At 50.4% G+C, this 27,820-nt stretch overlaps 1 protein-coding gene across 1 annotated transcript in view; it reads right to left on the bottom strand.

The window, feature by feature from the left end:
- Positions 1-9,717: 9,717 nt before the first annotated feature.
- Positions 9,718-27,820, bottom strand: part of Crispld2 (cysteine rich secretory protein LCCL domain containing 2) — a 54,723-nt gene continuing 36,620 nt past the window's right edge. Inside the window, exons 14-15 of the mRNA XM_038312982.1 lie at positions 21,545-21,678; positions 9,718-10,989 (exon numbers count right to left, since the gene is read on the bottom strand). Of these exons, the coding sequence (XP_038168910.1) occupies positions 10,935-10,989; positions 21,545-21,678 (189 nt within the window). The 3' untranslated portion in view covers positions 9,718-10,934. The remainder of the gene's footprint in view (positions 10,990-21,544; positions 21,679-27,820) is intronic.

Here is a 27,820-nt window from a genome sequence, read left to right as displayed (position 1 = left end):
CATATGTGGCACATTGTGAATATGGAGGAAAGAGGACTCCTTCTACCCTGAGATGGAGTCTCTGGTTCAGAGTGCTGTGTGTGCCCAGGGCTAGTCTGGTCTATGAACTTCAGGGGACTCCTGTCTCCACATCCACCTTGGTACAGGAGCCTGGATTATAGATGCATGCTCCAACAGTTCAGCTCAAAGAACCATCTGCCCTGTCTCAACAGTCTCATCTCCCGGGCTCCCACAGGACAGCCCGCTGAGCTCTCGACACTCAAGGACTTTTGTAGCCCAAAGTTCCAAAGTCCTTCCACAGTCCTCCCCAAAACGGTCAGGACTGTCACAGCGACACCCCACCATCCTGCTATCGTACTTTGGGTTACTGCTGATATGATGGAAACCCCTGACCAAAAGCAAGTTGGGGAGGAAAGGGTTTATTTGGCTGACACTTCCACATCATAACCCATCACTGAAGGAAGTCAGGGCAGAAACTCAAACAGGGCAGGAACCTGGAGGCAGGAGCTGATGCAGAGGCCATGAAGGGGTGCTGCTTACTGGCTTGCTTCCCACGGCTCGCTCAGCCTGCTTTCTTTTTTTAAATATTTATTTATTCATTATGTATACGATATTCTGTGTGTATGCCTGCAGGCCAGAAGAGGGCAACAGACCCCCATTACAGATGGCTGTGAGCCACCATGTGGTTGCTGGGAATTGAACTCAGGACCTTTGAAAGAGCAGGCAATGCTCTTAACCTCTGAGCCATCTCTCCAGCCCCCTCAGCCATCTTTCTTATAGAACCCAGGACCACCAGCCCAGGGATGGTGCCACCCACAATGGACTGCCCCTCCCCCATCCATCCCTAATTAAGAAAATGCCCTACAGGCTTGCCTATGGCCCAACCTTACAGGAACATTCTAATTGAGGTTTCTTCTTCACAGATGAATTTAGCTTGTGTCAAGTTGGTGTAAAATCAGCCAGCACCCCCTGTCTTCCTGACCCAAGGGTGCTGCTCCCTGGAGCTCCCTAGAGTTCTTACCTGGTATTCTTCCCAGTCGCCTGGACAGAACTTGCCATGAGTTGCAAGGAGGAAGTGGGAGCCACCCAGATAGAGGCGTCTTCTGCCCTCTCCGTTGGTTCTAACACATGGTTCCGGGTGCTCTCTGCCCACTAGCCATGGGCACCTATATACTGACTCCGTCTAGGAGCTATGAGACCCTCAAAACCGAGGACCTCTCCTCTCTGGAACTCAGAGCCAGGGTGCTAATATTTGTTACCTTTTAGGAACCAGTGTGCTGTCAATCCTCGGCACGTTAGTGAAAATAAAGCTCGGAAGGTTTGATTCTCCTCTTCTGGGGAAGACTGCCATTTCAATGCCAAGTTCATGCCTATAGGCCAGGAAAGCTCAGCTCTCGCTTTTAAACCTTACCTACCAGGTAGAGAAGGCGGGAGGAGTCCTCCCAAAATCCATGGAGAGCAATGGTGAGAAAGCCTGTAAAAGATCTACCCTTAGGCATCTCTAGATGTTATACCCCCTTTTTAAACTTTGTGGTGCCACGTATCAAATTCAGGACCTTATGCATGCTAACCAAGTACTCCCACCCCTGCCCAGCCACATCCTCAGTATAAGTAATGTCCCCACATGGGAACTTTGCAAGCTTTCCAGGTGACAGTCTCCACGGGGCCTGGGAGCCTGTGGATCATGGTCACAGTGGTGACGATGGCTTGGGCCCCAGAACTGCACTCAGGCAGAGGAGGGGACAAGAGACCCATTATTTGATCTAGACAGGAGTCACCCATGCACCTTCCTTTGGGAGTGATGGGCAGCTGGCAGGGGCTGTGGCCCAGATGTTGGGGTCATATAGCTCTGGCTCTGTCCTCTGGCCCTGTGACTTTTCACAAGGGACCATGGAGATACAAAGACTGTTGTGGGGTTGGGCTTGGTCCACCCTCAGCCTGCTTGATCATCCTTGACAGCTGGTTCTTGTCCCCAGGAAGTAGCCAGCACTGACGTCCCCAGAGCAGCTGGTGGGGTGGGCCTCAAAGCCATCTGGAAGTTTCCAGGCCTCAAGGAACACTTACATAACTGTTTGAAGGGGAAGTTTGGGGTTTGGATAATGGTCAATTTAGGGACCAAGGACTGCTCCCTGGTCAGCACAGGGCCGGCCCAGCCTCACAAGCCTTTGCTGGACCTCAAGGGTCAGGAACATGGCAAGAGAAACATTGTGTCTTGAATGAGTGTGTGGGGCTTCTATGAACAGAAACAGGGCTCTTGTCCCTGCAGCCAACATGGACACAGCACATCCCCACACAATGGTGTCTTCAGACCATCAAGGGTGCCTGGGAATATGCTAGAAGGACAGATGCTCTGCCTATGATAGCCCTTGGCTTGGACCCTGTGTGGTGGGGCTGACACCTATATGTTCCAGGAATTGGTGCAGGATCATGTGCAAAGCAAATGCTTGAGACGTGGAGGCTGGTAAAGGTCAGCCTGGCTGCATGCCACTAAGCCCCAGGGAGTTCAAACCACAAAGCAAACCTGACTCACACATATGTGAGATCAGAGGACAGCTTTGTGGAGTCTCTCTTAACCTCTAAGTGGGATCCAGGGATTGAATAGAAGTCAAAATGTTTACCCTACAGGCACCTTTACCTGCTGGGCCATCTCACCAGCCCCACATCTTCTTAGTCAAACAACTTCTCTCACTGTCCCAGAGCAAGGCTTGGCTTGGTGGCCAGTGAGCCCCAGGGAGCTGCTGGTCTTTGCCTCCTCAGGATTGGGCTTAGAAGTTGGCACACTGTGCTTGACATCATCATCATCATCATCACCATCATCATCATCATCATCATCACCATCATCATCATCATCATCATCATCATCATCATTATGTTTTTCAAGACAAGGTTTTAGCATAGACTCTGAGGGTCAAGCTCAGGTCCTCATGATTACACAGCAAGTATTTTACTGGCTGCTCTTCGTCCCCAAGTCCAACACCTACTTTTCACACACACACACACACACACACACACGCATGCACACACGCATGCACACACACATACAGAGAGAAAGAGAGAGATAAAGAAGTTAACAGTTAACATATGCCACTTGCTGATTGTGAAGGGACAGTGGCATTAGAAAAATCACCATTGCTTCTTTCTTAGGAAAACAAAAAAGAATGTCAGGTGGCACCAGTGTATCACGGAGGGAGAAGGTGGTCCTGGGGGACCCAGGGCTCAGTATTGGGAGGCTGTGGCACCTCCATAATGCCATCTGGGACCATGGAGCTCCCAGAAGCAAAGCCAAAGACAAGGAGTAAATCCCTATCACCCAGCTGGGCCGCCTACTTCATGATGTGAGAAACAAGTCCCTCGAGGAGATCCGCCACCTCTCCCTGCCCATCCAAGGGTCTGAGATGATTGACTCTGTTATATGGGTGTCCTTCAGGGATGGGACTTTGAAGGTCATGCCTGGGCAGAAGCAGACTCGGGCTGGCCAGCTGGCTAGGGTTAAGGTTTTTCTTACTACCAGAACAAAGGTCACGTTGGTCTGGGTGTTGAGTGCTCCAAGGAGGTAACCCCTGCTATGGGAAGGACCATTACTTTCCAGGCTTCCCACTGCCCCATGCAGAAAGGCTACCGGGGGAACAAGTCAGCAAGCCCCACGCTGTCCTATGCAAGGTGATCGTCTCTGTGTCGCTGTGCTGGTACCCTGCCCCAGAGGCTTCTGCATTGTGTCTGCTCCTGTGTCCCAGAGGCTGCTGCTGCTGCTGGCCTGTATTGATGACTGCCACATGTCAGTGACCCTGGGCAGCTTTACCAAAACTATTTTAGATGTTGTCTTAGTCACTGTTCTGTTGCTGAGAAAAGACACCATGACCGAGCAACTCTTTTTTTTAAATTACATTTTTTTTAAAAAAAAATACCAATCCAAATTCCCACTCCCTCCCTTTTTTCAATTTTTTTTCAACTCTTATTTTAAAAAAAAACCATTTAATGGGATCTCACTTATAGTTTCAGAGAGTCAATTCATTATCATCATGGCAGGGGATGTGATGCATAGCCTGGCAAACATGATGCTGGAGAAGTAGCTGAGAGCTACATCCTGACCCACAGGTGGAGACAGAGAAGGACTTGGCCTGGCACTGCTTTTGGAAGCTCAAAGCCCACCCCCAGTGACACACTTCCTCCAACAAGGCCACACCTCCTAAATCCTTTCAAGAGTTCCACTAGTGACTAAGTGTTCAAATAGATGAGCCTTTGAGGGCCAGGATCATTCAAACCACCACAGATTACCAACAAGACCAGCATCTCCCTGACCCCTGATTTCTGGAAAGAGACCATATCCACCGAGTCTCCCTATCAGGAAGCCACCAGCCATCTTGTGAAAACTCACACCAGAGTGTCCATGCAGAGGACCCAGGCTCCGGCTATGGCTACAACACAGGGATTTTTAAAAATTATTGTTAATATTTATTTATTTATTTATTTGACATTTATTTATTTGACATATTACAATGTGGATCAGCTGGTCTCAAACCCACAGAAATCTTCCTACCTCCAACTCCCATGTGCTGGGACTAAACCCTCTGAGCCACCATGCCTGGCCACAGAGAGTTCTTACACAACAACGATAACAACATGGGAACTAAAATAACCTGCTTTTATGAAAAGGCCACTGTTCCATAGCCGTGACCAGATGTTTGTCTCAGGAAAGAGGCAACAGAAGCTAAAATCAGTGAGAATTTTCTAGAGACCAGGATGCCCAGCCTCAAGCTTTCTGTAGTGGTTTGAAGGAAAACGGCCCCCCAAAGAGAGTGGTACTATTAGGAGGTGTGGTCTTGCTGGAGGAAGTGCGTCACTGTGGGGCGGGCTTTTGAGACAGACTACTTCCAGCTACCTGTGAGTCAAGGTAACTCAACTCCTCCTCCAGCACCATGTCTGCCTGCGTGTTACCCTGCTGCCATACTCCCCGCCATGATAATGGACTAAACCTCTGAAACTGTAAGCTGCTGCCTCCATTAAATGTTTTCCTTTATAAGAGTTGTCATGGTCATGGTGTCTCTTCACAGCAACAGAAACCCTAAGTAACACACTTTCTCTATGTAAAATATTTATTTAGTTAGTTAGTTTCATTTTACTTTTTTGAGATAGGGTCTCAAATTCCCCAGGTTGACCTCAAACTCACTATGTGGAACTGAGAGTTCCAGCCAGCCTGAGCTCCATAACAAGCTGGAGGCCAGCCTGAGCTACATAACAACCTGGAGGCCAGCCTGAGCTACATAACAAGCTGGAGGCCAGCCTGAGCTACATAACAACCTGGAGGCTAGCCTGAGCTACATAACAAGCTGGAGGCAAGCCTGAGCTACATAACAACCTGGAGGCTAGCCTGAGCTACATAACAAGCTGGAGGCAAGCCTGAGCTCCATAACAAGCTGGAGGCCAGCCTGAGCTACATAACTACCTGGAGGCTAGCCTGAGCTACATAACAACCTGGAGGCCAGCCTGAGCTACATAACAAGCTGGAGGCAAGCCTGAGCTACATAACAACCTGGAGGCCAGCCTGAGCTACATAACAACCTGGAGGCTAGCCTGAGCTACATAACAACCAGGAGGCTAGCCTGAGCTACATAACAAGCTGGAGGCAAGCCTGAGCTCCATAACAAGCTGGAGGCCAGCCTGAGCTACATAACTACCTGGAGGCTAGCCTGAGCTACATAACAACCTGGAGGCCAGCCTGAGCTACGTAACAAGCTGGAGGCCAGCCTGAGCTACATAACAACCTGGAGGCTAGCCTGAGCTACGTAACAAGCTGGAGGCAAGCCTGAGCTACATAACAACCTGGAGACCAGCCTGAGCTACATAACTACCTGGAGGCTAGCCTAAGCTACATAACAAACTGGAGGCCAGCCTGAGCTACGTAACAACCTGGAGGCTAGCCTGAGCTCCATAACAATCTGGAGGCCAGCCTGAGCTACATAACGAGTGAATTACTGTCAAAATAAAAACAAAACAAACCCAGAAGTGGAGTTTCTCATCTGGGATCTCTTAACAAGTGAACAGAATGGACACCAACTGGACCTCCGGTGTGACACACGAGGACACAGCGTCCCCTCCGTGATGTCCCTGCCCAGCATCCACACCCTGTATCTTACTGTGACCAGATGCTGGCAGTCTCAGCAGAGGCACATCCCACAAGCCACACTGGCAGCATAACTGGAGAAGCAAAGCACATCCTTCACATGCGAGGATGCCCAGGGCACGTGAGCCACATGTGTCTGCCCGCAGGCGCTCGGCCATTCGTGGCACAGTGGTGGTAAATGTCCTGGGGCAGGGTGGGGAGGGGAAGAGGAGTCACAGAATGGACCTCACCTGGGCCCGGCTTTTCTGGCTACGGTCTGTCCTCTGATAGGGACAGGGACTCGCGAGACGGTTCCTTTGTAAGCTTGGTGAAGCATCTCCCTGGAACACACACTCACTGGAAGCAGCCACACACAACAAAAAGACATTAGCACTTGTGTGTGACAGTCACACACACTATACCATGTGCTCAGGGCCACTCATGTTAACCTCATTCCACCCATAACCACAGGACCATAGGCAACAAGACACTATTGTTGCCTCTGGCTGGCATGGTAACAGATGCTCAGAGAGGTGCAGCTGCCTGACCAGTGTCCCACAGTGGGCACTGAGTAATGTAGACCCACAAAGTGGGGCATTTGAGTATCAGCTCCCAACCAGTACCTGAGGCAAGTCTTTCCAAGTACATAAAGGTGACCTTCGTGGCCCTGAAGCCCTCCTCTGACCCCTTGCTTATGGTTCTAGAAACAGGTGTGTGACCCATCCATTTATTTATTTATTTATCTATTTATTTATTTATTTATTTATTTATTATTTATCTATTTATTTATTTTGGATTTTCGCGACAGGGTTTCTCTGTAGTTTTTGGTGCCTGTCCTGGAACTAACTCTTGTAGACCAGGCTGGCCTCGAACTCACAGAGATCTGCCTGCCTCTGCCTCCCGAATGCTGGGATTAAAGGCGTGCATCACCACCGCCTGGCGTGTGACCCATTTTAAAGGGACATAGAATCTGAGAATTCTATGAGGCTCAGAGGGAAAGTGCTGTGTGGCACGCAGAGAGTCCTGGGTTCAGTCTCCAGTACTGCAAGTCTACCAACCAACCAGCCAAGCAACTAACCAATCAGCCGACCCCACACACAACCAACCAACCAAATTACCAAACAACCACACAATTAAACAATCAACTAAGCAATCAACCAACTAACTAATCAGCCAAGCCCACCACACAACCAACCAATCAAATTACCAAACAACCATTCAAACAATCAACTAACCAGTCATCCAAACCTACCAACCAGTCAATCAAGTTGCCAAACAACCAGACAATCAATCCATCAATCCATCAAACAAACAAATAACTAACCAACCAATCTACTAACCGATCAACCCAGCAACCACAAACCAATCAGCCAAACCCACCAAACAACCAAATAGCCAAGCAAGCAATCAATGACTTACCAAACAACTAATAAAATTATGCACAAATAATCAAACAACAATCAACCCCGAAAGCAGGCTCATACCCCTCTCCTTTCTAAGATGCCGCAAGTGGGAGTGGGGTGGGCTTTCCACGCCTTTCTTCTTGTCTCGGGCTCAGGCGACCAGTCCAGTGTCCTCTGATAAAGGACAGAGAGTGAGAGTTGGGGCCTCCTGGCCAGCACGGCCCCAGCTTTCCAATGCTGTGCGTGTGTCTGTTGCAGTGAGCAGAGTCATGTGCAACAGATCCAGCATGGGTGCTTAAGAAGAATGCTAGGTGGCAGGGTCTCTGGATGAGAAGCCCACCCCCTCCAAGTATTGCAGGGCTGTTTCTGAGCTCTTGCTTTGAAGAAGAGGCCGGGGTGGGACTACAGTGAATCCTGTCCTAGATTCCTATATACATGTGGGGATGTGGGGTCATGATGTGACTTTGTTCTTACAGAGATGAGGGAGATGCCAGGTGGACACACAGAGGCCCTGCCATGGAGGGCACAGCGAGAGGATATAAACTATGGCTAGGGGTCACCAGGAAGCCAGCCCTACCTACTCCTTGATGTTGGATGCCTGCCCCCTTCTGTCATTAAAGCCACTCACCAAGTCTTCAATCCTGTCACTGTAGCTCTCACTGATAGGTCCTTGACAAAGGACCCAGTGGTCGGTACTTGCTCAAAGTGCAATCTTGGGGCTTATGACAAAGACAGCATCTAGACTCCTATCCTTGCTTTGTGTTCCAGAACCTACATTTTCTTAGGTCACTAGTCTCTTGTTTACACTTTCCAGTGATGTCTCGGAGGTCCCCCACAATGCCACCTGGGTCTCACCGGCTGCTTGGGACTTGCGGGGACAAGACAAATGAATTCACAAGTGATGGGTCTGGAAAAGACGCGCTACAGGCATGTGTTAGAAATCATATCAGTTTTTTTTTTATTGAAACCATAGCAACAACCAGTGTGGCCCTATTCATGCAAAGCACAAAAACTTACAATAAACTTTTGTACATAGGAAGTTGTAAAATATATCATTTTTCATAGAAAAAAGCACACAGTAAACTGTGGGCCAAGAGAGCCTACAGATCACGGAGAGTCAGCACACCCCTCAGAACAGACCAGGCACAACTTGGAAGCAAATGGAAGTTATCACAGGACAGAGTGGGGATGCAGCTGGCATGGGCGTGGTCACTTTAAATTTGGGAGAACTGGTGGGCACATGGGGTCAGAAGTGCTCTGACGTCAAGACCGTTCATGGTTTCGTTTCCACCTTTTTTTTTTTCCTGAAGAAAGGGGCTTCCAGTTTCAAACTATTGGTGAGGATCCATGAGGCCCTTCTGCTTGGTGGAAGGGCCTGTTGGGGAGCACACAGGACCCTAATGCAGACCCTCAAAGGAAGATTCCCCTGGAGATGGGATTGATTGCTTCTTCTAGAAACCCAGGAGTGGAGCAATTTTCCTTACCATCTCAACCTTGCCCTACAGGCTGGGTGAAGCCAGAGCCCCACAGTACTCCTTGCGGCTGGGAGTTTCCCAGGTGATTGGTAGCCACCGGGAGCCCCCTCCAGAGGCTGAGCAGATGTGTGCTCTGACATCTGGGCTGGAAGAGTGGATGCCTGCAGAGATGCCACACTCACACAGGTGAGGTGGAAAAGGCACAGGGAAGGATAGCTGAGGCTGGCTCAAGGTTGTGTCCTTTTTACAAACTCCCTGGAAGGGATGGACTTAGGGAAAGCTATCTCAGCACACAGGAGGCCAGCCTGGGCTACAGGATGAGTCAAGGCCAGCAAGGACTACAGAGTAAAACTCTTGTCTCAAACAAATAAACAAACATTTAACCCAACTAGGTCCACGTGGCTCCCTGTGGGAGGAGCTTTGCTCAGACTTCCTTAGTGTTTTTTTTAAAGAACTATTTGTTCTTTTCTTCAGGTGTATGTGTGTGGTACTGTGGGGATCATAGATCGCCTGGAGTTACAGGTGGGTGTGAACAGCTCGTGAGAGGCAGGAACTGAACTCCGGTCTTCTGGAAGCCATTAGAGTCACCAGCCACCAAGCCAACTGTTAAGTTTGTACCTTGGGGGCAGCATTTTGTTTTATTTTCTGTTTTTTTCTTTTTTTTCTTTTTCTTTTCTTTTTTTTTTTCTTTTTTGTTTCTCTTGCCTAGGAAATAGTTGACTGGACCACGAAACTCCATTTGAAGCCAGCACTCACGGCACTCACTGGCAATCTGCAACATCCCCAGGGCTGGGGTGGGATTTCACCTTCGCTAGAGTAAGCTGTTTACAAAAGCATGTTTCGTTTTACAGTGGGTTTAGGCCAGGCTCCTAAGTGATGGAATCCAGGGCTCACCACACTCTTGGAGCTGTGTGGATGCTGGCAGGAGCTGGGCTCCACCAATAGGAACAGGAATCCTTCCTGTGTGTCCCGGCCCCTCTCCCTGGTGGCTGGCGTGTCTGTCATGGGCGGTTTTACCACCACAAGCCACTCCATTAACCTCCATGAGGAATGTTCCAGGAATCCATTCCTCCCACAGCTAAAAAACTAGGTCACCCAAACTAAGGGGAAGGTGACATTGAGTTGTCACTCAAACAGCAGCAGGGAGACAGCTCTTGTTCTAAGGAGAGAGCAGACATCTAGACCTGGAGACTTGTGCAAAGCCAAGTCCCAGGGGAGGACACCTAGACCAGCCTGGGGTGGGGCAGAAGCCACAGGGTCATGGAATGGGAAGACAGGGAAGGTTCCTGATGCATCGGTCCTCCATGAGACCAAAGGTCATCTGAAAAGAGGCCACACGGACAAGGACAAAAACAAGATAAATCTCTGGAGTGCTGCCAACTTTAAATAGACCAGCTCTGCTGGATACATAAGCACGTGACTGCCAAGAGGGTTGGGGACACAAGCAAAGGACACCACCAGGGCAGAGCCCAAGTCTTGCCCCGGGCCTCTCTTGCAGCCCATCTGTCTGACCAGCAAACATAGAACCGATTTCTCTGTTGGTAGGATATACCGTGACTTTAGGGCTGTCATCTCTACCCAGACAAGAGTCCCACTCATGACACATCTCAAACCTGTATCCTCAAGGGTTTGAACGATTCCCCCTCCCCCCCACCAAAGCAAACGTGGCGAGGAGTGCCTCGGTGAAAGGACATGAGCCACCAGATGGGGACCACAGCCTGCCCACTCTGGGCATTGGTTGTCCACCGGAGACTCCATGGCATTTTGCTCACAAACTGACGATGCTATGTTACCCTCACCAAAGGCCACGAAGGGACAGGGCATTCGATGACACAGAAAGAAAGATTCCTGACTCTCTGTAACCCCACCCCCACCCCCAAAGGACAAAGTACAGATAGAAAGCAGGACCCCAAACCCGGTAGACGACGGCCCCTTTTCCCCAGGTCTCCACATTCTTCACTGCCTGACAGCGAAGATCCGGAAGGCGTTTCCACTCTGAGGAGCACTCAGGCTGCAAGGGAAGAGGGAGTAGGAGGTTACAAGAGCTGTGAGCATGGGGATGTCTGATAAGGCCAGCGTGGTGAGGACAGAGCCCACAGAAGTCACACCCAGCTGGACAAGCCCACTCTTACTAACAGGAAGCTGCAGTGTGAGTCTAGGCTGAGGCTTCGAAATGACATTCTGACTCAAGGGTTTCTGGGCTCCCGGGGCCCTGGATCTGAGCTCTGCCCCTGCCACCCCCCCAAACCCCACACATGGGTTTTGCTGACATCTATCTCAGACATCTGGCTGACAGATGATTTAAAGGAGGGCATGAGGGGAACACACACTGAATGCTACACGCATCTGTTATCCTGGGTCCAATATCCTCTCCAAAGCAGGGCTATCGTTACTGCCTGTACGTGCTGGTGAGACACATAGACAGCAAGCAACCAAGAGCCCAGCCAGAGTCGCACGGTTCATCAAAATCATGCTCTTCTAATGGGAGTCAAAGTTCTTCAGGGGTTTTTGTTCATTTTCTTAAGACAGGGTCGTATGCGGCCTAGACTGATGTCAAACTTATTACATAGAAGAGGATCCTGATGCCTCCACCTCCCAAGTGCTACTGCACCTAGCTTATGCGGTGCTGGGGATTGAACCCAGGGCTTTGTGCATGCCAGGCAAGCGCTTTGCCGCTGGGCTACAATGCACTGTGGAATCCAGCCATGCCCTCTGACCTCTATGCTAGCACTGCGGTATGTATCCACACGGGATGAATAAACGTTCACAAAGATTCCCCCTCCTCTCCCTCCTCCCCCCCCGCCTGGTCTCCCCTCTTTCCGTGCCGCTCCTCTGCCTCTGTGGATTTGCCTGTTCTGGATGATAAACGCTTTCTGCCCACAGAGTCATACACTTGGGAGGTAGATACTGTTAAACTCCATCCACCTTTGAACAACGTCAAAACCAGCTTCTTCTACAGTGGCCTCATTGTGTCCCGTGCTCACCCACAGGACACTGAGTGTTTTGTAGGCTCCAGAGCCCCTCCTGACATCACGGTTGTGTTATGGCCGGCCGCCTTACAGGTGGCCTGAATCTGCATCTCACTAGTGCTCCAGGCGCATGCGTGCCCCTGGCTCAGCAGCTGTCCCTGGGAGGAACGAATGTGGCCAGGCAGATGGATCTCCGCGCTGGCAATTCTTTCTACCGTGGTGGTGGGGATGGAACCTGAGGCCTGGTGCACGTTAGGCGAGAACTTTACCACAGAACGGCAGCAAGAGTTGCAGCCCCGCTCCGTCTTCCAAGTCAACCAGTTTATCTCAAGCTTGGGTTTATACACAGGTGTGCCCACGTGCAGGCACACGCATGCCCACACACGCAAGCATGCCCACTTGCGGGGTGAAATCCTTTAGTACATATACAATTTGCAAAATTGCTCTCTCATTCTGCAGCCAGCCTTCCTGCCTACTCCTCTCCCTTCCTAACTCTCACCCTTCCTCGCCTCCCCTCCCTTGAGGGGAAAATTTGTCTTCTCACAGTTCCCAGTCACAAAGCACTCCTGTGAGGCCACACTCTTTGGCAGCAGACAGCTAGGATGTTTTGTTTGTTTTCTGAGACAGGGTTTCTCTGTGTCAGGATAGCCCTGGCTGCCCTGGAACTCTCTCTGTAGACCAGGATGGTTTACAACTCCGAGGCCCCCAGTCTCTGCCTCCAGAGTGCCGAGACAAAAGGTGGGCACCGTCACACCCAGCTCCTAGCCAGGCGTCTTGCTGGCTGTCACGCAGCTTACTCTCTCGGTACACATACATTTGGTGTCTAGTTTTCTTTCTTCTTTTAAGACTTTCTTATTTTTATATGTGTTCCTGAGTGTTTATATGTGCACCACATGCCCGCAGTGCCCGTGCAGGACAGAAGAGAGTCAGAACCTCTGGAGCTGGCGTTACAGGCAGCTGTGAGCCTCTCAGTTTGGGTGCTGGGAGCCAAACCCAGTCTTCTGCAAGAGTCGTGAGTGCTCTTAACCACCGAGCCATCTCTCCATTCCCCTTTTCTTCATTTTTTTTTAATGGTGTCTTTAAAAAAACAAAAGTTGCTGGGCGGTGGTGGCACATGTCTTTAATCCCAGCACTCAGGAGGCAGAGGCAGGCGGAGCTCTGTGAGTTCAAGGCCAGCCTGGTCTACAGAGAAACCCTGTCTTGAAATACCAACCAACCAAACAAACAAAACAAAAACCCAAAAGTTTAAAATTACCCAATTCATCAATTTTTCACACTCACACTTTTGGTGCTATGCCTAAGAAAGCAATACCTAGCTCCTGATCACGCAAGCCTAAGTTCATCTGTTTCTAAGCGCTAAGTTTTAGGCTTTCCATCCATTTGAGTCTGTCTTTCTACACGGTAGGAGGCCTGGCCCAGTTTCACAATTTTGCCTGTCAATTTTCAGCTAGGGAGGCCTCTTACACCAAAATTAAAATGGAAAATAAAGACCAGTGAGGTGGTGATTCAGTAAAAGTCCTGGCTGCCAAGACTGCTGGCCTGAATGTGAACCCTGAGACCCTCTGAACTCCATGCACATATGTGCGCGCACATACAGACACACACACACACACACACACAGACACACAGAGCTTAATGGGAAGGCAGAGTCCTAGCTGTCATGTGGGACACCCTGCACACAGTTCTATACTGAACAGGAGGGAGCCCTTTCCTTTCCAGTCCTGCTGCTCCGCAGTGGGCTCTGCTCCCCTAAAGGCCTCTGCTGCTTAGGTTACCATATCCCACCCACAGACATCTCATGGATGTGACCACATACAAACCATATGCATGCACACACACACACACACACACAGAGAGAGAGAGAGAGAGAGAGAGAGAGAGAGAGAGAGAGAGAGAGAGAGAGAGCTGAACCTTGCTTTCTTCACTTAATAACAGAAACGGAACTCGGGTTTTTATTATTGTTTTTGGAGCTGGGTTGTGGCTGGGTAGCCCGAGTTGGCCTCAAACTTGTGACAATCCTCCTACCTCAGGCTCCTGTGTACTGGGATTACAGGCATGGGCCACCATACCTTGCTAGAATGTTTTTATTCTGTTTTCTCAGCGGCAGAGTACTCTGATAGGTTGAAGTTATTTTTTATCTGGGACTCCACAGATGGAGATTGAGCTCTCCCTAGTCATTTCATGGCAGTCAAGGCCGTCACTGTCACACACCCACTTCTAAGTCCTGAAGCCCTGGGAATGGAATTGCTGGATCAAAGTACAGATGTGAGCCGAATGAGGTGGTACATGCCTATAACCTAGCACTTGGGAGGCCAAGGCAGAAGGATCATGAATTCCAGGCCAGCCTGGGCTACAGAGCAAGATTCTGTCTCCAAGGGGCAAAGGCGGCACGAGTACCAGGGTCATGGCCATACAGCAAGTGGCAGAATCCTTACTTAGCATGTATAAGGCTCTGGGTTCCATTCTCAGCACCACATATAATAGTAATTATAATAATAATAATTTAAAAAATGGGTGCATCAGAGATCTTGATAGCTGCCAAAATGTTTCTTGTAAACATTGCACTAATTGATACCTCCTGGAGGAGGCGTGCAGGGTGGCCGGTTAACCCTCGAGGTCCCATTCTCAGCGGGGAAGGGTATCCACAGTTGCAGCATACATACTGCAGGCTATGAAAATGCCTGCGCATGATCTAAACAACCCGTCCGTGATTTATCTATGCTATTTCCTGTAGGGTCTCCACCGAGAGCAGGAGATCCCAGATTGCACCAAACCCCTACACCTGACAGCTGGCCAGGCCCTGGGCGGCCCAGGGAGCTCCAGTCCTGCGGGAACAGCTGCTTGGAATTCCTGCTTGTTTTTCTGCCTTCCCCGTGGCAGCCTCATGCTCTTGGCTACCCCAGGGATGAACCCTGGAAAAACGTATCAGATAGGCATGCTCAAAGAGACCAGGACACGGTGGGATGCTCCCAGAGGTTGCCAAGGCCAAGTAGGGGTACATGGACAGCTACCCAGAACCAGGCTTACCCAGCAGTTGGGCTGTTTTCTGGAAAGTGCCTTCTGCTCCTTGGTTGAAGGGCTCCCAGGGATCTGTCCAGTGAGTAGTTGCTAAGAACCACCCACTGCCACGTGCTCCCTGCCTGCCCCACATGTGAACAAGCCACGTGGGGGAATGAACAAGGGAGCTGGAAAGCATTCTGGTAGGATGCTGGGTGCTGGTATGCAACCCTGTCAAGAGAGCCCCGAGACTGCCAACCAGGCAAGAGGCTCCAGCCGGGAGCACCCAACGTCTTGCCTGGAACTAAAGAAGCACTTCAGAGTACTCGGCCCACCTTGTAGCAGGGAGCCCAACAGAGGGGTCCATGTGAATGCTGGCCCCTCTGCTCTCTCTCTTCCTGAAGTCATGACACTCATTAAATAGGTCAGTCGCCCACCGCTGGGTGTGTCTGAGGAAGGTGTATAGGCTGTGGTAAATCATAAAGTAGTCTTTCCCCAACCTGCTTTCCCCAATACTGGCCCTCAGATGCTCTTTATGGGTCAACTCATGATCCCCATATATGTCTGAGGACAGTATAGTTAAAGCACTTCCAGGCTGTTTCTATAAAATTGGGGGGCAGGGGGAGTTTAGGGGTGTGTATGAACCAGAAGTTGATATCAGGTGTCTCCCCTCAAGTGTCCCTCTCAATTTTTCTCTACCTTACTGTTTTTAATTTTGTTTTGTTTCTTGGTTTTTCAAAACAGGATTTCCCTGTTTCTCTGTGTAGCTCTGGCTGTCCTGGAACTCGCTCTGTAGACCAGGCTGGCCTCAAACTCACAGAGATTCACCTACTTCTGCCTCCCAAGTGCTGGGATTAAAGGCATGGTCCAAACACCCAGCTCTACCTTACTTTGGGGGGCAGGGTCTCTCACTGAAGCTGGAATTTGCACCGTAGGCTAGGCAAGGTGTCCAGCGAGCCTCCAGGGTTCATCTGTCTCCACCTTCTCTTTTTTACTTTATTTAACTTTATTTCATGTGCATTGGTATAATGATGTCAGATTCTCTTGAAATGGAGCTACAGACAGCTGCAAGCTGCCATGTTGGTGCTGGGAATTGAACCCGGGTCCTCTGGAGGAGCAGTCAGTGCTCTTAACCACTGAGCCATCTCACCAGCCCCTGTCTCCACCTTCTTTATAACATGCACCACCATGCCCAGCTTTATGTGGGTGCTGGGGATCTGAATTTGGGTCCTCATGCTTATATGCTTTACCTACCCAGCCATCTCCTTGGTCCTTAGGATAACTGGATTTCATAAAAATCAAAGATAGCCAGGGAGAGGTGGCACCCACCTTTAATCCCAGCACTCAGGAGGCAGAGGCAGGTGGATTTTCTGTGAATTCGAGGCCAGCCTGGTCTACAGAGTTGAGTTCCAGGGCAACCAGGACTATATAGAGAAACCCTGCCTCAAGAAAAACAAAACAAAACAGAAAATCAAATACCAAGAATTTGATAAAAGGCATCAAGAACCTCTCTCAGCTAGTTGTAAATGACTAGCTAGATTCAAGAGTTTGCCTGTCATTCAACTACTGTTTACTGCAGACCTGGTACATGCCAGGCTCCAGGTTCAGTATGTTGGGGGTGGGGTGGTAACAAAACAGATGGAGCCTTCAAGGTGCCTACACCAGACAAACACACGCAAGGAAACGCCACAGAGTGGTGACTGAGGAAAGACACAGGCAGGCTGGATGGGGAGCAGGCAATGTCAGGAGGAAGAAGGGTGCCTCCCAGAAAGACAGCGCTTGTCTTCAGGTCGGAATGGAATGGCAGGAATGACCAGCCACAGGCACACAGGATGCTGAGAAGGCTCAGGGTCAGAAGACAGACGGTGCAAAGGGCCTGGGGTAGAAACGGCCTTCGCAAGTTCCAAGAACAGACAGGACCACGAGGTGGAAATGCAGTGGTGTGATGGCAGGGGGAGGGGGGCGACTGCAGGCAGAGCAGGCTTGTCTGGATGTCCCCAGCACGGCAAGAAGCCATGGGTGGGAAGGGCTCCACAGGAGGCGGGTGCAGCCCGAAGAAGGTGGCTGTGGCTGTTTTCAAAAAGGAAGCTACCTGAGGGACCTGCTAGGAGCTGAAGGAATTGTGCAAAGGTGTTCCTCATTTGCTTAGTGCAATCAGAACAGGGAAGGAAACAGCTGCATATGAGGCCATCTGGTAAACAATGAGGCCACCCTGGTAAACAAACTGCTGTCTGCCTGCCACGTGAGTGGGTGTCCCGTGCCACCCAGAAGGCAGTCTGGTGAGCATGTCCACAGTGTGCTCGGCCACACTGTCAGTATGATCCCCTCTCATGGTGGCATACCCTTCTAATCCTGGCACTTGGGAGGCAGGGGTAGACAGATTTCTGAATCTGAGTCCAGCTTGGTCTACACAGTGAGTTCTAGGCCAGCAGGGCTACACAGTGAGACCCTGCCTAAAACATAAAAAATTATTTTCACTACCAGAGCCCAGGAGATGGTTCGGGAGGTAAAAGAGCTAGCCACAGGAGCCTGAAAACCTGAGTTTGATCCCTGGAAACCAAGTAAGAAGCCAGTGCGCTGGAATTCATCTGGAACCCCAGCACTCCTGCTGCTAGATGGAAGGTAGAGAAAGAGGAAGCCTCTGGAAGGTCACAGGCCAGCTAGTCTGGAGTACCCTACTCAGCAGAAACAAGTGGGACCCTGGCTCAAAAGGAGAGAGAGAGAGAGAGAGAGAGAGAGAGAGAGAGAGAGAGAGAGAGAGAGAGAGAGAGAGAGACTAATTTTACTACCTCTTAGAAAACCTCTTGGCTCCACCAGGCAGTGGTGGCGCACACCTTTAATCCCAGCACTTGGAAGGCAGAGGCAGGCAAATCTCTGTGAGTTGAGGCCAGCCTGGTCTACAGAGCTAGTTCCAGGACAGCCTGTATAGCTACAGTAAAGCCAAGTCTCAAAAAACCAAACCAAAACAATACAAAACAAAAAATCTATTGGATCCTCTGAAGGTCTGAAGGAGAAAAAAAGGAGGAGGGGGGCAGGGAGGCCCTCTTGAAGGCCAGGGCACAGCTGCTGAGATATCTGGGGAATCAGGCCTTCCTCAGGGCAGGAGGGGCAGCCCAGCAGAGTTTCCTTCTAAAAGAACAAGCTCTTGCCATCTGGAACCTTCCAGCAGAGCCTGGAGTGAGAGAGGGAACAGCTGGTTCCAGAGCAGCACGACCTGTACCTCTATGGGCTGGCGGCTGACCTCAGGGAATCCTGGAATCCTGGGACACAGAGAGGTCCATGACTCTGGCCATGGAAAGGTGGGGTTCTGTTCTTATTGCTAAGAGATACTGAAGATGGGCCTGGTGGAACAGGCCTGTGTCCCCAGCTACTCAGGTTGTAGCTGAGGATCTTGGTTCAAACCCTATCTGGGCTACAGTCTGTGAAAGTTAGTGAGACCCTGTCTCAAAATAAAATGCAAAAAGACGGGTTGGAGATGTGGATCAGTAATAAGGGTGCTGGCCTAGCATGGGACACTGGGTTCCATCCCAGAATCATAAGGAAGGGAAGGAGGGAAAAAGAGAAGGGAGGAAGCCCTTGCTGGCTCATACATGCAGCTCTCCCCTGGGTAGACAGGTGTGCCCTGCCCTGTGTGTCTGTTCCTACTGGGTGACCAGCCCAGGAATGTTTCGGTCGCATGGTCTAAGCAGAGCCCTGAGTGCCTGCTCTCTCTCTGAGGATGTGACTTAGCCAGCCTAGGCCCCACATCTGAGAGAACAGGCTGTCCCGCAGAGTCTCACTTCTACCCACCCACCTTCCACAACTTCCAGGAAACCTCCTTCTCCAAGAAACTGTTGCGAAATCAAAACTGTCACACCAGCCAATGTGAGAAGCACCCCATGCCACTCAGGATTTAAAATACCACTTTCCAAGCTAGGAGTGGTGGCATGGGCCTATATAATCCCAGAATTTGGGAAGTGGGGGCAGGAAGATTAGAAATTCAAGGTCATCCTCAGCTACACAGTAAGTTGGCGGCCAGCTTGGCTTACATGAGGCCTGATCTCAAATAAACAAAATGAAATCACCTGGGACTCACGTGGTGGAGGAGAGAGCTGACTCTTGAAAGTGGCCTCTAAACCTCCTCAAGCTGCTGTGGCACATATGAGTGTACACACACACACACACACAAAATAAACAGAAAAATAAATAAAATTATTTTAATTAGAATTAAAATGCTGCTCGGAAAACACTGGCCACCGAATGTCCTATGCCTTAATGACCATTGGGACTATCTGTCACTGTGCTCCAGAGTCTCAGCAACCACTGGGAACAGACCTGCCCTCTGACCTTGAAACCGGTTCCTGCCACTCGCTGGGTCTGGTTATAGAGACTTGCCAGCCACAGCACTCCATGCATCAAGGGTGGCTGAGGTCCTTAGACACAAGAGGAGGCCAGGGCACTGCCACACTCAAAGACAGGGTCTCTGCTGCCTCACTGCCAAGGAGGGCCTGGGGTTCCCAGTCCTCTGCCCCGGGTGTCACTTCTGTCTGTTCCTACCGGGTGACCAAGCCTACACCACAGAACAAAGGTCCAATGTCATGCTCTTTGTTGGGTTCAGTGCCTGGGAATGTGAGGGCTTCCCATGTGGAGGAGGCCCCATGGGTGAGTAGGAACTAAAAGAGCCCACACCTTTAATCCCGGCACTCAGGAGGCAGAGGCAGGCGGATCTCTGTGAGTCTGAGGCCCAGTCTGAGGACCACCAGGGCTACACAGAAAAGTCTTGGAAAAACAAAACAAAATAAAAGCCCATTGGTGTCAGAAAGAGGAAGTGTATGTAAGGGCTTTGCACCCCTCTGAGAGACAATTTGTATGGGTGTTTTCTGAACTAGAGCCACCTGGCTCTGTGAAAGGACCCAGTGTCTGAGGGTTTGGAACAGACTGGAGAGTCATGCGAGCAGCTACTGCCGCTGGACCCCACCATCCACTTACTGGGGGCCACCTCTCTAGCTTTTGTTTCCCAACCAGAACTTTCTCTTCTGAAGGGAGGGAGGAGCCTCACAAGGCTTAGGAAGATCCTGAGAGGTACAGGATTCACAGCCTGGGAGAGAGACAGACCTGGGACATGCGAAAACACAAGAAACAACTAACTGTCCACAGCCTCACAAGACAACGAGCACGTTCACATCTCTGCAGCCTCCAGAATCATGAGGGGAAAAGGTCATGACAGTCAGAGTATACTACTGTGAGCCAGACCCTCTACTCAGGCCTCTCAAGGGAGGTCTTTTGACAATCCCGCCCACCTTATAGGTCAAGGCTGCGTGGTGTGTGTGTGTGTGTGTGTGTGTGTGTGTGTGTGTGTGTGAGACTTCTCTGAAGTTAGTGCTCTCAAGAGGAAACCGCAAGGGAAATGGGTCTTCGCAATTCACTTCCACAGAATAGGGTCACATGAATAAAGCAGCCTGGTAGCCTGGAGCAGAGGCTGTTCTGGAGAACATTCTAGAAAGCCATGCTAAGGACTCAGATGTCAGTAAGGGATCTGAAAATGCAGCTGGGGTATGTGCCAGTGTCACACAAGAAGGGTGCTCATGGCTGTGACTCAGGCCTCAAAGTGGAAATGGCCCTAGTGAGAAAGTGCCCAGAGCCATGTGCCCCCAGTGCTGCTCCATACTGCAGCCAACAGACACAGCAGAGGCAGGAAGTCAGGCCTGTGATTGCATAAGAGAAAACCCGGAACAGTCAGCATGACCCTTACTTCCTGCCTGTCACCACCAGCCCCTGTCCCAATGACTCTCGTCTTCAAGCCTATGAAGTTAGAGAAGCTGGCAAAACCGCCAAACATAGATGCATCTTCAGGGAGGAGTGGGTGTCACAATCACTTGGCACTGTATGCTCCCATCACAGAAACTTAGAAAAGTTTTTTAAAAAACTTAGCAAGACCAGCCTTCAGGTTGAGGTGACAGGCAAGCCTTTAGGCTGAGGAGACAGGCCAGCTCCAGACTGAGGTGATGAAGCCAGCCTTCAGGCTGAGGTGACAGGCCAGCCACCAGACTGAGGTGATAAGGCCAGCCTTCAGGCTAAGGTGAGAGACCAGCCTTCAGGCTGAGGTGACAGGCCAACCTTCAGGCTAAGGTGAGAGACCAGCCTTCAGGCTGAGGGGATCGTTGCCCAAAGCACAGGCAGGTGCAGGTTTCAGATGGTGGAGTCTGCCGGGCCCTGCATCTGTATGCAGCTTTCAGAGCTTTTGAGAAACTAGACCTTGGTCCTCAAAGTCTTGTGGAATAAATGAGCACACACACACACACACACACACACACACACCAACATACACATGCACATATGCACATACAGACACATATGACATATAATGCACATGAGGAAAAAGAGCTAGAAGCCTACAGCCCCCCCCAAAAAAAAATGTGCAGCAGTTTTTTAGGTGATGCTTTGGGCATATCTAAAATTTCTACACTTTCCACAAAGCATGCATCAGAAATAGAGAAAGAAAGCTTCTGGGAAAACAAAAGAATCAGAGGAGAGAATCCCAGACTCGACCTGGACACTGGTGACAAAGAGCGAACCAGTTTTGAAACATAAGGAGCCGTGGGGACCAAGGGCCAGCCCTACCTCTCTGACTGCACCCCATTCCTGAGCGAGCCCACGTAGTTCTTCTTTTTGTCCACGGGCATCACATCTGCATAGCCGCCGTTCTCGTCTCTGAAGACACCTGCATGCACAGCTGCCTTGCAAATGCTGGACGTCTGTGAGGACAGGAGGCCGTGGTTAGTGCCAGCGCCCAGGCACCTGGTGCCACCGATCACACTAACTCCAGGAAACAGCCCAAACCACCTCGGCTCCTGAGCGTCCCTCAGAGAACTGCCACTGTCACTCACCCACAAATTCTACTGTCAGTCCACAAGTTTGAGCTGTCACGCTATGCCTGACCCTGCGGGGTTTCGGGATTCAGCAGGGACCAAGCGAAGACCCTGCTTCTATGGAGTCGAGGGAGCGAATAAACACACTTAAACAAACAAGGTTGATGAGGGAAATAAAATTAGATCACAGGAGGCAAATGGCTGGAAGAGGCTGATTCAGTAGCAGTGGGCAGACTAGCGACAGAGAAGTTCCAGTCACAGTCCGGTGGCTGCTATCTGTAAGCGTGGTATTCTAGGCAGAGAGAGCCAACTATGCAAAGGCCCTGAGGTTGGAGTGAACACATCATGTCCCAGGAGGAGAAAGGAAGCTAGGATCGCTGGGATGCGTGCTGGGATGAGGGCAGTGTGAACACAGGGGGGCACTCTTGCATCCTCGTGCACACTAAGGCTCAGGCTGGTGTTGGGTGTTCTGGTTTTTAGACCTCAGCTGATGCAGGCCTCGTTGATGAGGCTCTGAGTTCAAGGCTCATGGGGTCTTAGGACACTGGGTAGAAGACAGGTAGGACACATCCATCTACTTTCCATCCAGAGGCAGGACCATTCAGAGTGGTCCCAACCGAGGTCCATTTAAGGCCAAGAACTGCCAAGTCACCTCCACGGCCATGGTGTTTTCCTCAGGCTGTGGTAGCCTATGTCGACTGCGGATTCCATATCTTCTTCCTGTGTGCTCCATGGAGATGGAATCCGAAGCCTTGTATGCACCGACCAACTGCCCTGCCTCGGAACTGCACCCCCACACTGTGGTCTCTGTCTTTACTGTACCATGGCACCAATTGCAGTCTTGTCTTGAAGATGGTGCCCAGGCATCTTAACCTCCTTCCTGGAGGTCTCGGCCGCACTGGGGCTGAGCCATCTCCAGCCTGGTATGAGGACACGCATGCTAGCCCTGAGTGACTCTCAGTCCCGGCTGTGATCCCGTTTGTCCTAACGAGGCGGGTGGTAACCATTCTTCCCACTTCTCGGGCCAGCGAGCTGGCACACAGGGTCAGTCACTTTGCCAAAGCCACTTGAGAACTGTCGACGCCAACTGAAGCCAGGGCGAGGGCAGGGTATGTTTTTTCAGTCAGCATAACAATGGTCCCCAGAGATGACCACAGCCTAATCCCCAGGCCGGTGAACAGCAAAAGGGGCTTTGCAGATGGGATTAAGTTAAGGAGGTTGGGGTGGGAGATTACCCGGTTTATCCCAGTGGCCCAGTGACACCACAGAGTCCTGTAACAGGGAGGGGCTCAGAGCTGGAGCATGTCAGACTCCTCCGGCCATTGCTGACTTTGAATAGAGTAGGAGCCAAGGCGTGCAGGTGGCCTGGAGAGACCAGCAGAGGCCAGGGCATTGGCTCTGTTGGTTGTCCTCTTGCGACACGCCCCACAGTCTCCGGAGGTGTGCAAAGGAGGCTCACACTATGGAGTGTCGCCTCCCAGAACTGTGGACCAGGTACTCCTTGGACAGCCTTCTTCAGCCTGGTTGATGTCCGTCTTCCAAAACCATGAGACTCAAGAGTCACTGACGCCTAAGAAGACTCCAGGTTGGCTCGACCATGGCTGTCTTCAGTCAGAGCAACTGGGATCATTAAATGAGAGAGTCACATGATCCGGCCTGTGGACATTCCCAAATGAAGGGAAAGGGGTTCCAGAACCCTTAGAGACCCCTTGCTTCTTGAGGTTATTCAGAAGATAGAGTTGACTGGTGGGGTCTCTTCCTGTATAATTGTGAGTCACCCAGGGGGACTCTTCACTGGTATTTATGGCTTCCTAAACACCTGTAACTTCCTGGTGGACTGTGAGTCACCCACAGTGCTGTAAGTAATCCCAATAAACTCACTGGTTCACCAGGCTGAACCTGATAGAATTTTTTTTCTTTGGTCTATGGGCGACCTCTCCGCTTTGGGGAATCAATATCGCATGGTTTCCTTGGAAAAGCCACCCTCCCCACTGGCCAGTTAGATCTGCTGTTTAAAGTTTGAGTCCAGGAGCAACTTGAACACTCCCACACCCAAGGCTCAAAGAACTGAAGGGCTGGTCTTTAACGCCCTGGGGACGTTAAACAAAAAAAACGTGCAACCAACAAAAGGTGCAAGCAGGATGGTTAGCTCCAAGTGGTTCTGGGAAGAGCCTGGGAGACCAGGAAGAGCTGGTGATTGGCAAGGTCTGGTTCCAATCCTGAGCACTGCAGGATGGCTGGTCCTTATGTCTTTGTGGAGATGCAGTTTGTTTGGTTTTTTTTTTTATTTTCTTCCCCTGAAGAAGCATCCACAACTTCCAATGCCCTAAGAGGTTTGTGCTTTGTAAGGTTAAGCGGCAATAGACCAAATTTGTCTTCGAGGAGATGCTGGTGACATCAAGCCATCGTTCAGTTCCAGAATCCCCAGGAACTACTTCTTGGAGGCACATTATACAAGTTGAGCACAAATGGCTTATTGTGCTGACTGGCAACTGGCCAGTCACTGTGCCTGTCCCCCAGCAATGCTCAGCCTGTCTAGGGACTGCCATTTCCAGGAGCAAGGCATCAGTTTCCACTGGGGCAGATGCCAGGAAAGGCCTCCTCCTAGTATCCCCCAAGTCCCCTGGGGTTGCACACTCATCCCAAGGGAGGTGTATCTTCCCTGGAGGCCAAGAGGCTGAGGCTGCAGCCTCAGGGACAGCTCTTCATCCCCTCCCTGGAGAAATTCCAGATACCATGACGCCCACATTTCCTGGATGAAACATTCATGCAAGGCAGGCTGTCCTCACATCTCACGCCTGGAGATGCTCAACATCTCTGACTACTGCTAGACAGACACGTTCTTTCTCCTTTCCTCTCCCCACATCCTTCCTCCCTCTGCCTCTCCTGCCACAAATAGGGGCTGGTCACTGTCTGCTCATGCGGGCTCAACATTAATTCAGGGCCATTTCATAACAACCTCTATGAGGCTAGAGGCTCATCAGCAGGCCCTGGTATATGGTAGCTGTGGGACCCACGATGGCCTAGTGGGAACAGCACAGGTAATACTGGAGCTGTGGCCAGCCTGTCACTTATTCTGACTTCATGGTTCCCCCAAGGTACTGGTCATTATCAATCCTTTTCGGCAGATGGGAGACGGAGGGCCAGGAGCTAAACAACCTACCCACAGTCACTCAAGAAGGACGACAGAGCCATGATCCCACAGATAGGGACGGTAAAGCACAAAGGGCTGTGTTGCTCAAAGAAAGGCTCAGAACCGCACATGACCTTGTGCACTGTAACTGCCATAGGCAAAGGCCAATAACTGCCAAGCCTACTGACTGTCACCACCACCAGGACCCCAAACCCTCAAGGACTGTTCTTGACCACCGAGGACCTTTAGCAGCAAGTCACAACCACCAACAGCCATGCCCCCCGGGAAGGTGCTCAAACACAGGCTCTGCAGCTCTCCTCAGGTCCACTGGGTCAGGACATCTGAGGAGGAGGTGTCCCATCTAAACACTGCTCCTCTCCGGGGTTCTGATGCCCAAACAACGGGAGTTTGTCTGAGCAGTAGATGAGGCCAGAAGGATGGGTAAAGGAAACTGAGGCTCAGTGGGAAAAGACATCCACATGGGTAGCTCCCCCGGCTGGGGCCAGCTCGGGCCTCCTGGCCTCGGCTCTGCTGTCTGAGCCACGCCCGGACAATCCTGCTTGTAGCTCACCACAAAGGGAGCTGCCGCCAGGACAGGCACTCTGTTAAAAGGCTGTATCCGTGGCACTCGGAGGCCCTTCAAAGGTCTGGAGACTACACTCCCAAAATAAATCTCTTAGCTAAACAGACATTTTCCAAGAGGCAGCATCATTTCCCAGAATACAAAGTGACCTAGAAACACAGGCCAGCAGTGCCTGGGGATGGAGACACACGCTTCCTCCTTTCTCCTGCCTACAGCTCTCTCTCCATCTTCACCTCCCCTCCCCCCGCCACACACACACACACACACACACACACACACACACACCTTTCCTGACTTCTCCTTCCTTACTACCTTCTTTATAAAGGGTTTTTAGCATCAATGACTGCAGTATCATTTTTTGTTGTTGTTGTTCAATACTGAGCCATTACTGTGTGCCAAGCCAGAAGCCCTGCCACCTCCAAGGCTCATAGTTCAAGTAGACGTACTCATTAAAGGCTTCCTTCACATACGTGCCTGCTCCTGTGGGCGTAGGTACAGGTAAGCAGACCATAGGAGAATAAGAGGGAAGGGAGCGTGCAAACCCATCTCATTTCCCCATGTGTTCACTTTGGGACTTGAGCCAGGCTCTTCTAAGCCTTAATTCCTCCCTCTTTGCAAAATGATAAGGATTCCTAAACAAGGTGTTTTTTTTTTTTTAAATTAAAAAAAAACTTGAAACTTTGCGGCCTTACTATCACACAGCCCCATGTAGGAGGGAAGAGTGGAGCACCCTAGTTTCAGATTTCTAAGGTTTTTTTTGCTTTATGTGTTTAGTTGCCATGTTATTCTGTGCATACAGATTTGACTTTTATATCTTCATAAACTGCATCTCTTGTGCTCTTGCATGAAGAATTGTTCTGTTCTGTTCTGTTCAGTACATTTAACTTTGGTCAGCTAATAACATGCAACTTTTTAAATGGTTTGTATCTGGTTGAAATAGTTTTGTCCAGTCTTTTATTTTGAAAACATTTTAAAATCACAATCTGTTTTGTTTTCTCCTTTCTTTGTTCTTTTTTTTTTTAGTTTTGAGGATTGAACTCAGGGTTTCATATTAGGTGAACTAGAGCAATCCAAATCCATGCATGGTATTTTACTTCTTCAGAAAAGTTCTAACTTTTAGAACTTCATCTCAGCTAAACAGCTTTCCAGACTCTTTTTTTTTTTTTCTTTTAAGGCTCATAAAGAAAAAAGAAAAAAAAAAAAAAGACAAGGAGAAAAGCTTAGTCATGAAGGAGGCCACTGTGGCCTTATGGAACCAAGTGACTTCACGGTTACAGGAATCTGGGACAATTGAAGGCAGATGGAAGCAAAGATGGCGGAGGTGAGGGGAGAGGACCATTAACAGGATGGGGAAGTAGGAGCGATGCATTAGCTGGGGACAGATGATATGACCAGCTGGCAGGTTTTCGGGCTAGAAGATACCCTGGGCTGGAACAAGTCTGGCTGGCTCTGGGATTTCCACTCACGAAGAGGAAAAGAACTTCTCAGAGAGACTGCACGGCCTGTGGGCAGCTGGGGTGGGGAGTGGGCTCGAACCTTCTGGGTCACTGTGTCCCTAAGCCCTGGACACCAGAGGGAACACGTTGAGCTCTGAAAACCAACAAAGGAAAACTGGGCCTTCACATCTGAGTTAGGGGGGAAGAGGGGAGACAGGGGCCGGCGGGTGTACCAGGGTGTACACACTCTGTGTGTGTGTGTGTGTGTGTGTGTGTGTGTGTGTGTGTTTATAGCTAAGAACCAGCACAGTGAAGCAAACAGTGAGTGACTAACCAGCACCTGTCAAAAGAATCCAGAGGAATGGAAAGGTGAGTATACTGGCTAGTTTGCTGTCAACTTGACAGGCTAGCATCTTCTGGGCAGAGGGACTCTCAACTGATAAAATGCCTCCATCCGATTGGCCTGTGGGCAAGTCAGTAGGCCTTTTCCTTGATTAATGATGGATGTGGGAGGGCCCAGATCACTAGGGTCAGCGCTACTCCTGGGCAGGTGCTCCTAAGCCACTAGAAAGCATGTGAGGGAGCAAGCAAGTGAGCAAACCACAAGGAGCCAGCCAGTAAACGGTGGCCAGTCAGCTCTTGCCTCCAGACACCTGTCCTAGCTTCTCTTAGGGACGGCGTGAGGCCTGAGAGCTGTAAGCTGAAATAAACCCTCTTCCCGCTAAGCTGCTTTTGGCAGCCAAAGAAACCCTAACTATGTCAATGATTGAATAACTGAGAGAGCAAAGCTATGAAACAAACACAAAGACCTTCAAACCATGAAAAACCTTCCAAGTGTGGGGAGACAGGCTAGGGCTTCCATTCATAAAGACAGAC

This window comes from Arvicola amphibius, chromosome 15 (genome assembly GCF_903992535.2).
Source record: "Arvicola amphibius chromosome 15, mArvAmp1.2, whole genome shotgun sequence".
NCBI classification, from domain to species: domain Eukaryota; kingdom Metazoa; phylum Chordata; class Mammalia; order Rodentia; family Cricetidae; genus Arvicola; species Arvicola amphibius.
Note: the sequence above shows the minus strand (reverse complement) of the source record. Positions and strands in the feature narration are given on the sequence as shown.